The 17897-nt window shown below is 35.7% G+C and overlaps 1 protein-coding gene and 1 pseudogene across 2 annotated transcripts; one reads left to right on the top strand and one right to left on the bottom strand.

Annotated features, from left to right (window-relative positions):
* Positions 1 to 67: 67 nt before the first annotated feature.
* LOC136167714 (endogenous retrovirus group PABLB member 1 Env polyprotein-like) lies at positions 68 to 907 on the top strand (annotated as a pseudogene).
* Positions 908 to 6003: 5096 nt separating this feature from the next.
* On the bottom strand, positions 6004 to 16712 carry LOC136159919 (killer cell lectin-like receptor subfamily F member 1). Of its 2 annotated transcripts, XM_065922761.1 has the most exons (6): positions 16611 to 16712; positions 14300 to 14398; positions 12845 to 13000; positions 10553 to 10692; positions 9679 to 9791; positions 6004 to 6132 (listed from the first exon to the last, which is right to left on the bottom strand). In XM_065922761.1, the coding sequence occupies exons 1-6, from the start codon at positions 16699 to 16701 to the stop codon at positions 6024 to 6026; spliced, it is 708 nt and encodes a 235-aa protein (XP_065778833.1). In that variant the 5' UTR covers positions 16702 to 16712; the 3' UTR covers positions 6004 to 6023. The 2 variants fall into 2 exon arrangements, with proteins under 2 accessions (XP_065778833.1, XP_065778843.1); XM_065922771.1 differs by lacking the exon at positions 12845 to 13000.
* Positions 16713 to 17897: the final 1185 nt, after the last annotated feature.

Raw genomic sequence — 17897 nt, forward strand, 5'->3', positions numbered from 1 at the left:
TTCATTTTGTGGGCACCTTCCTATACTGACTTTCATAAAACAATCTAACTGCTGGGTGTGTGGAGCCATGCACATGGATGGGCTCCCGTGGTGGATATCACCTCTACGGAAGGGTGATATGCCTAGCTTATGTGACTTTTTGCACCAGACAAAACAACAAAAATCGAGTATGGAAACTGTAATAATAGCAGCCACAACTCACTGGTTATGTGGGACTAACTTATGGCCTTAGCTGCCCCAGGATGGGCAAGGAGGTGTACTTTAGGTCTGGCCTTTGCCCATGGAAACATTAGGTCAACAATACAAGAGCCTTTAAATTTACCTTCCCTATGGGCCAGATGGTCACGATCAGTTTTCCATTGGTATGATTATTTGTCTACTATATTTGTTACCTCATTGGGCACTATGGACTTAATGATCAGAGTTGAAGTTCTAACTAATTTCACCCAAACAGCCCTAAATGACAGCCTGAGAGTGATTCAAGCACTCAATACTGGAAAAATACAAATGAGGAAAGCAGTAATTCAAAATAGAATGATTTTAGACATACTTAACAACCGCTCAAGGAGGGACCAGTGCTATAATCAAAGCTGAATGTTGTGTATATATTCCTGATTTATCTGGCAATATATCAGCCACTCTAGATGACATGAAAGATCAAGTAAATGCTGTGTCTGATGATAATCTTTCTTTTTGGACTTCTATTCTCTCACAGGTGAAGCGTGATTGGTTGAAAACTATATTAATCATTGTTATAGTTACTCTGTTGATTCTGTTATGTGGACCTTATGTTCTCCAATGTGTTGTTAACTTTGTTTCACAGAGGCTGACTTCATTTACCCAAATATATACCAGGAAACCTAAAATACAGTACATCCCGATGAGTGACACTCACACTGGAAGTTGAGAGCATTAAGAGCGGGGAATGAAGGAGGAAAGGAACAGGCTGAGCTGACTCCATCTTAGAAAAGAAGGAAACTTCATCTTACATTCTCAGTGAAACTTTGGACTATGTCATAGCCATGGAGATAGCATACCTATGGCCTAACAGGCCTCCTGAACTGATAAACACAAGATTTCATACCAAGATTTCCCATCGCCAGAAAGAATGTAATAATCCTCTATGTAGTCAGTTACCTTTGTAATCTTTATGCTACCCATTGGTGTAGGCAACAATGTAACCAGCTGACTCTTTTGATTATGAATCATGGCTGTAACCTGATTGTATCTCCCTTTGACATTTTCCAGAGTAGGATTGAGGAATTTTGTTATGTGGGCTTATTCCCATACACTTAGGGTATACAAAGTTTTCACAGAAATTGGTCAGGGTCCCTGATTAAGGCGGAAACTCTGCCTTGGACCCACCAGTGTAATAAACTGCATTCCATTATCCACATTATTCTTCTGAGTGAGTTTGCTTCCTGGAGCAACATAGAGAGTTGGAATGGACATGTACACACCGCTATGCTTAAAATAAATAGCCAACAAAGACGTTTATACAACACAGGGAATTGTGTTCTATGTTACATGGCAGCCTGGATGGGGGGAGGGGGCAGTTTAGGGGAGAATCAATACATGTATATGTATGACTGAATTCCTTAATTGTTTACCCGAAACTATCACAACATTGCTAATTCTCTATACTCCACCCCAAAATAAAAAGCTTTTTTTTTAAAAAAAAGAAAGAAAAGACTTAATGATTGAAAAGTTGTAAACATGTAGTGACAAAAATAACACTGGGGCCAGGAGAACTGATAATGGTTTTACAGTAATCAGTCATATGGGGTCAAAGAATCTTTACCTCCTCTCTGAATAATCAAGATAGTAGTATCAGACACACATTTCCAGAGTTGCTTTACAGATGCTTAAACCTCTACCAAATGGAAGAAGTTAACTGCTTGATGCCCATAAACTGTGGCCCTCAGAGCTATGAAGCCCAAGGATTGATAATGTTACCCCCTGTGATGCCACCCTGGTTCGTCCCCATCAGACAATCAGAGAAATGAGAGGATCACACATTCTTACTCCCCTCCCTCAGCGCGCCTTTAAAAATGCTTTCCTGAAACCCAATGAGGAGTCAGAGTTTTTGAGCACTAGCTGTCCCTAACTATTTGTCTGGCACCTGTAGAAAAATATTTTTCCTCAGTGAAATTAAAACAACTCTCTGTATACTTTCTCCCCTTACACTGCAGCTCCCCAGGAATCATGTAAAAACATCATTGTATCTTATGTATGGTAACAGGTATAGGGTTTCATAGTGGTTTAGTCGTTAAGTCGTGTCTGACTCTTACAACTTCATGGACTGCAGCTGGCAAGGTTCCTCTGTCCATGGGATTTCCAGGCAAGAATACTGGAGTGGGTTGCCATTTCCTTCTCCAGGGGATCTTCCCAGTTCAAGAACTGAACCCGTGTCTCCTGCATTGCCAGCAGATTCTTTGCCAACTGAGGCTTCCCTGGTGCTCAGATGGTATAGAATCCGCCTGCAATATGGGAGACCTGGGTTGGGAAGATACCCTGAGGAAGGCTAACAACTCCAGTTTTTGGCCTGGAGAATTCCATGGACAGAGGAGCCTGGCAGGCTACAATCCATAAGGTTGCAAAGAGACACGACTGAGTGACTTTCACTTCACTTCACTTCACATAGGATTTCATATGAAAGTAAACAGGACGATAAAGTTTAGGAATTACAAAATTCACATAGTTTAAAAAAGAGATTTTTGTGTTAAAGAAAGTTATTTTCTCATACTTGCTCTTTCATCATTTGTGCTCAAAAGTGAAAGTGTTAGTCGCTCAATCATGTCCAGCTCTTTGTGACCTTATGGACTGCAGCCCGCCAGGCTCCTCTGTCCATGGAGTTCTCCAGGCAAGAATACTGAAGTGGGTAGCCATTGCCTTCTCCAGGGGATCTTCCCGACTCAGAGATTGAACCTAGGTTTCCTGCACAGCAGGTAGATTCTTTACCCTCTGAGCCACCAGGAAGGCAGTTTTTGCTTGAGCCATCTTAAATTTCAAAGCCTTACCCAACTGCTATACACGTTCTCTTCTCTTTTGCAGTTCCCTTCAACTGAAACATTTCTCCCTTCAAACTCAATGCCTTACTTTTTCTTTTAACCAATGTACACTCAAGTCTTCAGTCTGCAAATTTATTTGACATTTCCTTAGGAAGATTCCCCTGAGTTAGATATCGCATTAAGTGCTCTCATAATAACTTACTCCACTGCCTTTTGTAATTTGTCACAATGAATCACATATACCCAGTGAACGTTTCAGTTTTCTATTAAGTTGCTCAAATGAAGGAATCACATGTCTTCATTATTATACACTCAGAATACACCATGAAGCCCAGTAACACAAAGATATTAAACTTGAAAAATATGTTCTAATTGGCAAGTGAATAGCCATATCAATGATATGGATTATTACTTTTTAATGCCTTTCCTAAGAACTGGGAGTGGTTACAGCAATGTTAAATTGAGGGACTTTACATTCATAGACTCTGTGACTAACCCAGAAATGCTATGAGTCAACATTAACATTTATTTATTGCCTTAATTTCAAACTAACTTTCAAATGAGATCATTTAATCATGGATTCTGTCACCAATTTGAGAACAAGTTTACTTGGTCTCTCAATCAAAAAGCTCATCTTAAAATAAAAGTAATAATAACAGTTTCATTATGTAGTTGGACCAATTACTTGAGACACATTTAAATCTTTTATTAATGTTTCTGGATCATGGCAAGTGATAATAAACTGTAGCTTTTTGTTATCACACCATGATAATAATGGTAATTATAAGCTCTGTCAACTGTTTGGGAATTCCAAGAAAATGAAATCTATTAAGGTTTACTTCCTTTTCTCTTTGACAACAAAATCTTGAAATGATGTAAAAAGGATAAACTTGAAAGTTCTTATGTACTTCTGTCTGTAATAATTCAGGTTGACAGAGACCAGCTGATACTGAGAAAAATTAGAAGAGCAGGATCCAAACAAACAAACAATTTTTTTTTAAGCATTGGAAAGTTTTCAAGGTAAATGAAGAAACAGGAAAGATTCAAAGACGTAAAAAAACAATTTGGGAGTTATTTCTTTCCTAGCAGTATCTTGGTGAAGAGTCACCTGCTCAGAATCTGGGCAGAAGGCCATGGCCAGCAGACACTGTCCTAGTTGAGATAAAAATTGCTGTCAATCCACTTGAAAAAATCCTGAAGACAAAAAAGGGCCAAAGATATTTAGCTTAATATTTTTCCTTCAAGCTTCTTGCCAAATTACTAAACTTCACAGGGAAAGAGCCTAACAAGGAAAATGTTAAAAGCAGAGTAGTGTTTTGAGAGTCATGTAGCATTGAGGAGAAAAAATTCAATCTCCAACAAGGAAAGGAGCTTTAGTAATAATCCAGGCTCTCAGAATTTCTAGAGGTCTGGCCATGGGTGCTAGGATAAATAAGAAGTGGTGGAATGGTAGAAAACAACAAAATATTAATTGATTACAAAGATAAAAGAGACACTTTACAGTGAAGTCTGATAAAATGAAAGTGAAAGTCGCTCAGTCATATCTGGCTTTGGTGATCCCATGGACGGTAGCCTGCCAGGCTTCTCTGTCCATGGAATTCTCCAGGCAAGAGTACTTGAGTGGTTTGCCATTAACAGGCACCAGGTTAACCATGTGAACAAAGTAAGCATCATAACAATGGATCCTCTGAAAGAATGAACAAAGCTTCACTACATTATTGCTCTGCTATTCCTGCCAGGGAGACATAACTTGAATATAACTATGAGAAATTATAAAACAAATTTAAATTGGAGAACATTTTACAGAATATCCAACTTGTAATATTTAAAAGCATCAGCTTATGAATGTCAAAGGTTCAGGAAGTCTTCTAGATGTTAGGAGATTAGACAAAGTAACTAAATGCAGAAAATATTTCTGATCTGGATATTTAATTCAAAAGAATATTATTTGATAATTGCAAATGTTATAGAGACTTAGAGATGGTAGTACTGTGTTAGTATTAATTTGTTGATTGATAATTGTATTTTAATTAAGTAGGTTATTTTTTTGTAGGAAATACATATAAAAATATCCAATGATACTTGAAATTTCATAATGAAAGTCATCAAATTGGCAACTAATTCTCAAAAGCTTTGGGGAAAAGTTAAGTTTTTTTCCCCTGTACATATAGTCTTCTTATAAGTTTGTGATAGCTTCTAAATTTAGATAAAAATTGCATAAACTCAGCAGCAAACCAAAAACACTAACACTTTTTTACTCAGAATATCCAGTTTTAAAGTTTACATCATAGAAATAAAAGTACTACCATTTAAAAAGATATTCAGAATACAGCAGCATAGTTTATAGTAGCAAAAATCTGGGGGGAAAAGTTAAAGTTAATGTTCATCAATAAAGGAGTATAAAGTATAAAGCCATGTGCATGCATGCTAAGTCGCTTCAGTTGTATCTGACTCTGTGCAGCCCTATGGACCACAGCCTGCCAGGCTCCTATGTCCGTGGGATTCTCCAGACAAGAACACTGAAGTGGGTTGCCATGCCCTCCTCTAGGGGATCTTCCAGACCCAGAGATTGAGCCTGTGTCTCTTCCATCTTCTCTTACATTGGCACACAGCTTCTTTACCACTAGTGCCTCCTGGGAAGCCCCATAGGAAGTTACACTATGATATAACTCAGAACTACATGAAATTTGCATAGGATATTGTTAACAATAAAAAAAGCAAAATAACAGAAAAGCAGACATAATTTGTTCACATTTGTTGTAAAAGAAAAGGTGAATTACATCATGAATATAAATGTATGGGTTCATTTTGGATTATATTATCACACAAAGAATCAGAGGGTATATTTTAGATTGTTAACATGAGTTACTCTGTGACTAGGACCCATGAACATGACTGAGGGAAATAGAGAAGACAGGCTGGTGTTTAATTGCAATTTTAAATTCTTATTCCTAAAGATTCATGTTAGACCAAAACTTTGATCCTTGATAACTCACTGTCACTTTTAAAATTTTAATATTGGCAAATCCATTTGAAAACACTGTTGCAAGTTTCAGAGTAAATTCCGTTTTCCTTGATGGCAGCACAGCTATTTTCTTGAGCTGGTCCTTTTATGAAAAATCTGAAAAGGAGAAGATAAAGATACTATTCATCATCATTGCTGAAGACATCCATTCTGTTCTCAGTTAAAAACCTCCCTCAATTAAAAGAAAACTCAAATATTTAAGGCATTTTCAAATACTTAGAGTCACAATACCTCTGTAATTTAGTATTACTGTCTGTGATAAAGAATTCCAAAATCTGTTTGTAAATGGCAGAGCTAAGAAGAAATCTGTGCTCACATTTCTGTCCTAGTATTCTTTCCATTGTTCAATGTCATCCATTTAGATTAAAAACTGGGAGTAAGTCACATGGGTAGCTCAATAAATCTTTCTTGGTTTTTCATATCCGTTTGTACAATAGTGATACAAATATTTACCTCATTATGTTGTTACAGACTTGTTGTTAAATTATGTTGTTAAATGACTAGATGTTTGTAAAGAACTTAGTACCCAAACTGATCTGCTTGCACTGGTGGTTCAGTAGTACAACTCTCACCTGCCACAAACTAATCCTAAATAATTTATATATGTATAAATAAGCCCTAAATAAATAATACATGTATCATAATACTTATCCATAAAGTGATGTGTTGAATACAATAGTGAAGTTATATATAAAATATTGTACTTAGCGATTTATTCTGTTAAGAATTTATTTAAACTTAGAAAAAAAAGTTTAAGAAGGGGTCACAGAAAAGATATACATGATTTTCAAAGCTTCCAGAATAATAGCGGAAAAATAAGCTTTGGATTTTCATATTTGAAAATACACCTACATTTGGATTTGTATATGTTTACACTTGAATTTTGTATTGAAAGTTTTTGAACAAAAATCCCTAGGCATAGTCCAGAGTTAAAACTCAATCCTAAAGGTAGTGTTTAGTGGAGCTGGCATGAGGAAGAAACCTAAGATAGCATCTTTGTAAGTAGCCAATCAGGTCATGTCCAGTGATACAACTTAGCTCTCACCCATACTTCTATTCTCCATTCCAAATAATGTCTTCAGTTGACTTCCTTAGATTTATTAATTTAGTGCAGTGACATAGAAAATGTGTGTTTGTCGTTCAGTCATGTTCGACTCTTCACAACCACATGGACTGTAGCTCACCAGGCTCCTCTGTCCATGGAATTCTCCAGGCAAGAATACTTTAGTAGGTTGCTATTCCCTTCTCCAGAGATAGAAAATAAGTAATATTTAATAATTAAACAGGAGTTAAGGGACAATAACACAATGGTATTCATTAACCAATAGTATTGGTTACCATAGTGAATGTTTCTTCTCACTGCTGTAATCAACTGTCAAAAATTTAGTGGCTTAAAGCAGCACAAATTTTTTATCTTGCAGTTCTAGATATCAGAAGTTCAAAGCTCGTCTTAAAGAACTAGAATCAAGTGTCTTTGAAGCTGTCTGCTGCAGGCACTGGGGAAAAACTTGTTCATTGCCTTTTGCAGGTACTAGAGGTTGCCTGCACTCCTTGGCTATCAGACAACTTGGACCTCTGCATTTATCTTCAAATCTCTTCCAAGTCTGCCCCTACTTTATCCCTCTCATAAGGACTTGTGAGTACATTGGGCCCAACTGAATAATCCAACATAAGATTTCTATCTCAAGATTATTAATTTAATCACACTCTTGAACTCTCTTTTAGACTTAAGGTAACATTCACAGAATTTGGGGATTAGAACATTTAGGGGGACCATTACTTTGCCTACCAACATGGGGATAATATTTGAGTTTACTGTTCCTACTACAATATAATATAATTTTATAAATTAATACAAGTGCAGAAAAGCATTCATAAAATTTTCAAAATCTCAGTAATCTCCTGCAGCTGCTGAGAGCATTTAGGATTATTTTGTTCTGTCTTGTATTTCTTACTCATTTTTTTAGCATTGTGATGATCTTACAATACAAAAAAAAAATCATGTAGAGTTTTGTTTTTTTTTTAATTACAAAAAATGACTAAAAGATGCATTGATACCAGGGAAGGCACCAAGGGGGAAAAGGGAGAGGATGAGATTGGGAGATTGGGACTGATATACATATACTATTGATACTATGTATAAAATGTATAAAATAGGTAGCTAATGAGAACCTACTGTATAGATCCAGGAACTCTGCTCAGGGTTCTGAGGTGACTTAAATGGGAAGGTGCCGGGAGCCATTATGGGAGGTCCCGCCCATGACGAGGTCATGAAGAAAATACCTGACAGGCAAGGCCGTCTAGGATAAGGGACCCTCCAGGTTGGCCTCGGCCTCTACCCCACCCTGTATCCTCCCACCTTTTCTGCTGTTGTTCTTGTTTGCCCTGCTGCGGATTCTTGTGTTGCCTGCCGAGAGCTCTCCTGCTCCTCTTTTACTGAATAAAGACCAACCTAAAAGCTAATTAATAAATCTCCTGGACGCTGGTACCCTATGAAGGGGCCAGGGATGAAGGAAATGCTTCAATTCAAACCCTTTAGCTGGCATTCTGGCTTGTTTGATAAATGTGTGCTCTCATCGCACAAAATGCTCATGATTGCTCTAAACATCCTTAGCACAGTACGCTGACAAAAGAAACTATTAAGCATAGGCCCCTTCGCGGGGTGAGAAAAGCCCCACAAATATTATAGCCACAAATGTGCCTAATAGAAAATAGTTTAGATAGAGATTAGCTGACGACTTCTTGCAGGTGGTTAACTTTTAGACTAAGAGCCTGTTTTGTGCCATATCTGCTGTTTCTGCAGTCCTTCGCATTTCTGTTCTGTAAAAATGTAATCCTATCTAGTTCCCATAGAGATGACGCCTATTAGAAAGGAAATAGATTAGTCACAAGAAAAATAAGGTCGGCTACTGAAATTGCTTGAGTCACACCAGGTGCAAGCCATAAAATGTTAGCAGGCCTGAAGGCCAAATGAGAAGACAGACTCTTGTGAATGAAAAGTATGTGGGTGACATCCTGTTTCTGTTGAAGGTCAAGTTGCTGTTATATTTTGAGATGCCCTGTGTGTAAGCAATATGCACTTCTCCCAAAAAGATGTTGTTAAGGGTATAAAAGGGCCGTGCAGAAAAAAACTTCAGACTCAGCCCCGAGCTTTGTCTGTCTCTCGCTCATTCACCAACGCCGTTCATCCTGAGGGTTCCCCTGGATCCTGCTGGGGCTGGACCCCGGCAAGAAGGAACTCCAGAAACAAGGATGTATACCTGATTCACTTATGTGTATAATAGACACTAACATACTATTGTAAAGTAACTACTGTCCAATAAAATTAATTTTAAAAATTAAAATTAAAAAAGTATTGAGAACTTTGAAAGCAGAAGACTACATTGTTTTCAGTGTATCTTTCCATATAAAGTGTGAGTAGTTTTTAAAATCAGTAAGTGAACAATCATTATTGTTTTCAAGTCCTTTTGCTTTAAAAACCAAGCCAAAATTTGTCATTACTCCAGCCAACATTAATTTTCATCCTTTCAAATTCTTTAGTAGAAAAACTATTTGAGTTCATTTTGATATGTTTATAGATGCTTTAAAGAGATAAATTCTCTGATAGAAAATAGATCATATTGTCTTTTGGGAAAGACTCACATCTTTGAATCCAAAGGAGACTCATCCACCCAGGTCCATGTTCTTTTCAGGGAAGTAAAGTTAAGCCCAATCCACACGTAGTTTGATTGTTTTAGAGTTTTCTGTATAAAAGCCTAAAAAGTAGGTGATGAGTAATTAAATGAACAGGATAGCTTAATGATTTAGACATACTAAGAAAGATTTTAGAATTCTACTGGACAACTCACACTTTACGTGAGGACTCTTATCCTAGTCAATCATCTTATTTACACATACATTATATATAATATGGACTTCCCTGGTGGCTCAGCCGGTAAAGAATCCTCCTGCAATGTAGGAGACCTGGGTTCGATCCCTAGGTTGGGAAGATCCCCTGAAGAAGGGAACCGGCTACCCACTTCAGTATTTTGGCCTAGAGAATTTCATGGACTGTATAGTCCATGGAGTTGCAAAGAGTCAGACACGACTGAGCCGCTTTCACTATATATCATGTACCAGGACATATGTTGTGAAGTGAAAGTGAAAGTGGCTCAGTCGTGTTTGACTCTTTGTGACCCCATGTAGCCCACCAGGCTCCTCTGCCCATGGAATTTTCCAGGCAAGGATACTGGAGTGGGTACCTATCCCTTCTCCAGGGAATCTTCCCAACCCAGTAATCGAAGCAAGGTCTCCTGCATTGCAGGCAGATTCTTTATCAGCTGAACTACCACTACTTGTAAAGTAAACATCAATATTCAGACCATAATTACCGCAAGTCAAGTGAAGCACTGAATTCCAGCTCAGAATTTAAAAGGGCACCAAAAGATAATTTAATGAAAAGGTGGGAAGAAATTTGAGATAAGTCTTTTAAACTGCAAAGCAGCAAGTATCATAAGCCTGATACTAAACCACTTACCAGTTCAAGTTGGTTCTGAATAATTAGTAGGTGAGATTTTTTCCCCAAACAATATCTATAACTGTCACTCCAACTTTTCATCTCATTAGAGAACCAATAGCACTTTTCTTGATATTTCAGCCATTCTGATGAGCACATTCCTACAAATTGACAGTAAAAATACTTGCATATTGTATGAAAAAGAGTAGAACTATGATAAAATCATAACAAAGTGTTCAGACTCAGACAAGTTATCCAAAATACAAATGAGAGTCCATGAAAATTAAGAAAACTATTTTAAAATATTTCTTTTATATTTTTGTCTGTGTGAGCTCTTCATTGCAGTATGCAAGCTTCTCTTTAGTTGTAGTGTGTAAGGTCAGTAGTTACAGCATGCTGGGCTAGTTGCCCTGGGGCATCAGGGATCCTAGTTCCTCGACCAAGAATCTAAATCAGGTCACCTGCATTGGAACTTAGATTCCTAACCACTGAACCATCAGGGGACATAGATGAAGCAGAACCTGTGTGTGTGTGTGCTAAGTCACTTCAGTCGTGTCTGACTCTTTGTCACCCTATGGACTGTAACCCACCAGGTTCCTCTGTCCATGGGATTCTCCAGGCAAGAATACTGGAGTGGGTGGTCATGCCCTCCACCAGGCGATCTTCCCCACCCAGGGATAGAACCTGCATCTCTTATGTCTCCTGCATTGTCAGTAGATTTTTACCACTATTGCCACGTGGGAAGTCTGAGGCAAAACCTAGACAGATATAAAGGGATTTTTTTTCATGTCATAATCTAATATGATTACTAAAATAGCATGTACCAGCCAAGATATATATAGCATTAACGCTATGAGAGATTAACTATTATCTATACCATTTGCTTAGCATTTACCCACGTAAAGTTTTAGAAATCTTTCTCATTGTTTTATGTGTGTAAATTGTTCTTTAATATCTCCTTTTTGATATTAAGTAATATTGAGATGAATAACAATTTTTTATCCTCTTTATAATTGCAGGTCCTTTGAGTTTCTTAAATTTAAATTAAGGTATTCTCAAATCAATCGAAACTGAGACTTTCAGAATAACAATGAAGAAAAATGTAGTACAATATAAAAACTATAAGCACAGATCAACATAACTATTCAAACTTGTGGCCTTTACAATCTCTTTATTTTCTGAGAAAATTTATGTAACATAAAATTCACCATGCTAGCCATTTTAAAGTACAAAAAGCCATGGGTTTTAGAAGATCCAAAGGATGTGCAAACATGATGCACACCTATCTAACTCCAAAATACTTTTCTCACCCCAAAATGAAAAGAGGAGTGTAGGATTCCTCTTTTGGGTGATGAAAATGTTTTGGAAGTAGACAGATATGGTAGTTGCACATTTGAATGTCATAACACCATTGATGTTTAATTTTAAATAATTAAGTTTGTTAACATTATCTCAGTAAGAAAATTTACAGAAAATTAATTTCTTATAGTTCAATTATACAGGATTTAGACTGACTTTAATGAATGCTTAATGGTGTCTATTTGATCTTTTGTTTACCCATCAAATCTTTCTTACTTTTGAAAAAGTTTCATTACTTAATGAGAAATTAGATAGCCAGAGTATAAAAAAGTGGTAAAATTATAATATTTCAATTGGATGAGGACTTGTACATGTAAACAGACAGGTAATCTGAAAGAAAAGAGTGTTAATAAGTAAATATAATACATATGACATTTTTACATGGGATAAGGAAACTGTAAACTAGTGGATTTCAGAAAAATTTTTTGACAAGTAATTATAAAATAAATCAACAGTAACTTTTCACATATCAAACTATCAAATAAAACTCAAAGGTTCAAAGAATAAGTGTTAAAAATTTAAACTAAAAGAAAACTTGAAAGTAGGAAGAAGAGTTTCCCAAAATTCTGGATGGTTGGACGTTCTAACTTTAAAATCGTAACAGATAGCCTCTTAGATATATTTACTTTCATCCATTTTGCATTTGAAAAAAGGATAAATGAGACAAAAAAATAATTATTTACATCATTCCTTATGATCACAATTAATTTTCCATGTTTATAGTCTCTATATGATTTTAAATTCCTAGAGGGAAGGGCCTTTTTATGTTGTTTTACAGCTCTCCTCCCACAACAAAAAAAATTAAAATTATGTGAATCAAGTTTTGAGTAAAAAGTAGATTTATATCATCTTCGTTAATTTAGTCTACTGCATACCTGTTCAATGGGATTTTTTTTTCAAACTTAGAAAGTCCAAAAGATTAAAAGTGATAGAGGCCAAAATCTTGAGAGATACCTTTATGACCTGTAGCTCTTGAAATACAGTGGCCTGCATCTTTCTCATGTATATTGCCTCTTGTGTCACTGTTGACTTCCAAGTATCCAGTATCATCATGCTGGGTGATGTTTGAATTATGTTCTTTTAGGCATTTTGGCAGCACTTCCTGAGAAACTTGAAAAGAGGATTATTCTAAGGTTGGGAAAATATCTTCTCTAGGCAATGTCTCAGAGACAAATTCTTCAGAACAATTCAGATGGTTGAAACAAGAAATAACTGAAGGGATAATGATAAATTTTCTTTTAAACCATGTTTGTGTTTAATGAAAAGTGAATTAAATTATTACACAATGAATTCATGCATAGCACATGTATTTGCTTAGGATCTATTCTGTGCCAGGCATTGTCCTAAGAACTTGCCATACAATAGTAAATAAAGCAAAGTTTTAGTTCTAGGGGTTATACATGCTCTTTCCAAGCTTGCTTTCTTTTTTTAAGTGCACCAACAGGTGCATTTTCATTCCTTTTTTAGTTTATTATTGGAGTATGGTTGCTTTACAAATGTTGTGTTAGCTCCTGCTGTACAGCATAGTGAATTAGCTATATATATACATATATTCTCTCTCTCTTGAGCCTCTCCACCGCCATCCCATCCTTCTAGGTCATCACAGAGCACCGAGCTGAGCTCACTGTTCTATACGGCAGCTTCCCACTAGCTATCTATTTTACACTTGGTCATGTACATATGCCAATGCTACTCTCTCAATTCGTCACACCCTCTCTTCCCGCTCTGTGTCCCCGAGTCCATTCTCCACATCTGCATTTCTATCCCTGCTCTGCAAATAGGTTCATCAGTACCATTTTTCTAGATTTCACATATATATATACATTAATATATAATATTTGTTTTTCTCTTTCTGACTTACTTCACTCTATATGTTGTATTTAGCCCGGTCTACCCTAATTTTTTAAAAATCTATTCTTCCACTAAAATATGAGATTTCTCACCGTGACTATTCCTTTTTTTTTTTTTTGAAGGATTTGTAGCAATGTTTGGAGTCTAAAGACTGCTCAGCAAATATTTGGACAAAATCATGAGTAAACTGAATTCAACCTTAAATAATAATGTATAATTTTTGAAGAAAAATAATGTAATTCAATCTATTCACAGATATCTAAGAAATCCTGAAGTATGATTTCAAATACATTACATACACACACACACACTTACATACACTTTTCTCCTAGTAAACTGTATGCCACTTGAGGACCAGATATGTACCTGATTCGAATACTTAATCAATATGTTATTGTGGGGTATAATATATTGCCTTGTACATAGTTAAATCATTAAATCTTTAAATTTAATCTCATTAAATGTTAGTGCAAAGAAGAATGAATGAATATGAAAAGAGTAATAAGAAACAACTAAACATTTTTCATATTTTTATTTAATTAAGATCTTTTAACTTACCTAACAGACTCAAGGTGATCAAAGTCAAAACCAGAATACCATTTAGTCCTCCAGATATCCCCAACAAGATTTTATATCGGTGTGACATCACAGAACAGTCTGACAAATTAATCACACAAATTAGCTTAGAAAGTACATTCCTGTGACTTGATGGCAATTGTAATAACAGGATTGTACACAATATAGATTTTGAATATCATAAAATATTAGGCAATAGAAACAAAAAACCTAAGGAAACAGAAAAATACATATTTATCTTATTTAGCAATGATACTACTCTGGATGATCAGAATGGTGAGAAGAAAAAAGCTACCTTTGAAGTTGCCAATCCTGGTCAAGAAAGAGTGTAATAAACCACACAGAACAGTATTTCAGGGAACTAGTGCACACCTTTTCTCTTATAGTAATATTAACAAAGATAGTAGAATAAGTTTTATCAGAGTTCAATTAAGGAATATTTTACATTTCCCAGATTGCTTTTGGATATTTTGATATAGTACTAATGGTAGTCAATACATTTCAACACATGTAATAAAATGCCATTATATTAAAAATCAAACAAATGATTATCAGAAAATGTTAGGATAAAGAGTGTGGAAACCTATTCAAATTCAACTCAGACTTAATTATTTCTCATAAGTATCATGGAATAACTTTCAAAATATGAATTTGAGGCATGTTAAATTCAGCATTATGAAGAAAATAACATTTTCATTACCCTGAGAAGTGGTATAATTTAACTTAGAAGGTTAGAACACAAGCATTTTACCTTCAAAAATAACTGTATTTTAAACAAGCAAAAAACAAAGACCTTTAAGAGTGTTTACACAAAAATCTTAAACATATTAGTAGTAGCCAAACATACCATGATCATGTTGAATTTATTCTAGGAATACAAGAGCTGTTCATTAGTAAGAAATCCACTCATCTCACATTCATAGAGCTTGGGGAAAATATATCATCATCTCACAGAAGTAAAAAAAAAAAACACAAATGATAATATTCACCACTTTATGCTAAAAATTGAAGCTGAAATTGATGGGCACTTTTTCAAGAGAACAGTTCTTTGCATAATGAAGCTAATATCATACTTAACAGAGACACATCACCAAAATAAAAAGCAAACAAACAAAAAATCAGTATATCATGAATACAGACTTGAACCGGTGGAAATTCAGCCATGAGTGCTTTGAAGGCTAAAATCAGAGATAAATGTTCCTTAAGTAGATTGATAAATTAGGAAGCATTTAATATACCATAAAACTACATCTATTTGTTTTTTATTTTGTTGTTTATAATAAAAGTGTCTGCAAAATGTATTATAAAATTATTTGGAAGAGCAAACAAGTAAGAATAGTTAAGTAAACACTGAAAAAGATAGAAATATAAAATTGTTGATTAGATTGAAATGTCATATGTCTAATTTTCAAATTTACAAAATATTAGCAAGGTTTACTAAATACCAGCAAAACATATTAATAAATAATGGTTACTAGCATGTGCCACGTAAATTACTAGGGGTTGCAAATTTATGATTTTACACGTTCCTGACCTCATTTTCTGTGCAAAGTCGCATCTTGGTTTACAGATGCCATCTACAAACTGAATGTGAGAAAAGTTTTCACGGAAGAGCCCCTGCATTTTGTGCCTTTCATGTTAATGTCCAAGCAAGTTTTTTTCACCTGATTAAAAACATATTTTAAAATTTTTGACAAGCTGAATAAAAAGTTGATAATTTAAAATGCCATTATTTTATAAATGTTAAGAAGGTGAATGACCGGCACCAAAGATTCACTTTTTAATTATTAATTTTAACTAGATGTGTATACTTCCTGGGTATATCCTTAATAATGTGAAGGAAAATATTACTTCAAAACAAACAGCTGTTAGTCCCATATTGATAAAGAGAAAGAGAGAAAAGATAGATGCAAAGACAGAGAATGGGAAATATCACAAAAATGAAACAGTCCAAGAATAGGGAAAAAAAAAAAAAAAACACACAGGATAATGGAAACTACCATCCACATTAATATTAAATGAATATTATTGTTCAGTCTCCAAGGCATATCCAACTCATCTCAACCCCATGGAATGCAGCATGCCAGGCTTGCCTGTCTCACACCATCTCCCAGAATTTGCTCAAGTTCATGTCTATGGCATGGCTCATAGATTTACGAAGTTTCTCAAACCCCTTCACCATGACAAGGCAGTGATCCAAGAAGAGGCATATGAATATTAACTCATAGTAAATCCTCACCCGTATTAATCCACAGCAATTAAAAAAAAAAAACCAAAAACCTGAATTCCATACCTTGACATTTAAATCGAAATGTTTGGATAGAACTCCTTTTCTTCAACTGTATATTCAAGGTCATGTATGTTCCTTCATCTTGCATCTTCATTTGTGAGTGAATGCGTATGTAAAAGTGTATGTTTTGTTTTTTTTTAATATGCAATAAGAGAAGAATAATAAACCCACTACTAATCAGAGATTGTCCTGAAATGGTCCACTCAAGGTACATACAACAGGTTCACAGTTTCATCCACTGGTGAAAACCTCAAAGGAAATGTTATTTTTAATTTCCGAGCAAAGATAACACATAACTTCTCAACTGTCCACCACACATTGAACTTAATGTTTGTTTATTTTTTTCTTTTAAAACTTCCTCCTGTTAAATTTGTAATGTCAGGGAAACGAAAATTTTACCCTTCTTAGAGCTGAGTTAATAATAGCTAGTTGGTCTTTTGCATTAGCTTAAATAGGTGAATTTTCAATTATATTCCCAAATAGATGGATGTTTGATTTATTATAGTAGCTTGCAATTACTCAACAGTTAAATTCTTTCCTGATTCTAAAACAACATTGATTATAAACTGTACCAATAATTTAATAGTATAACTTAAAGAAAAAATCACTGACAATATATTTTGGCATTCTAAAGACTCATCTAATGTAGAAACAATTTTCAAGAAGAATTTAGGAAACAAATCATATTGTCCTATGACCTTTTCTGGAATTTGAAGAGGTTGCCCAGTGTTCGTGAGATAGTACAGATATTTGAGATTTATTTTTCCTCTTAGTTTTAGCGAGGTCAATCTACTTTCAATGAAATTCATCCATTGTTGGTATATGACTGGATGATTTTAAACAAATATATAGATGTGTGTAGAGAAGGCAATGGCACCCCACTCCAGTACTCTTGCCTGGAAAACCCCATGGATGGAGGACCTGGTTGGCTGCAGTCCATGGGGTTGCTAAGAGTCGGACACGACTGAGTGACTTCACTTTCACTTTTCACTTTCTTGCATTGGAGGAGGAAATGGCAACCCACTCCAGTGTTCTTGCCTGGAGAATCCCAGGGATGGGGGAGCCTGGTGGGCTGACATCTATGGGGTCACATAGAGTCGGACACGCCTGAAGTGACTTAGCAGCAGCAGCAGCATAAATGTGTGTTTCTGACTCTTTGTGACACCATGGAATATAGCCCACCAGGCTCTTCTGTCCATGGGGATTCTACAGGCAAAAATACTGGAGTGGGTTGCCATGTCCTCCTCCAGGGAATCTTCCCAACCCAGGGATGCAACCCAGGTCTCAGGC

This window comes from Muntiacus reevesi, chromosome 1 (genome assembly GCF_963930625.1).
Source record: "Muntiacus reevesi chromosome 1, mMunRee1.1, whole genome shotgun sequence".
In the NCBI taxonomy this organism is placed as follows: domain Eukaryota; kingdom Metazoa; phylum Chordata; class Mammalia; order Artiodactyla; family Cervidae; genus Muntiacus; species Muntiacus reevesi.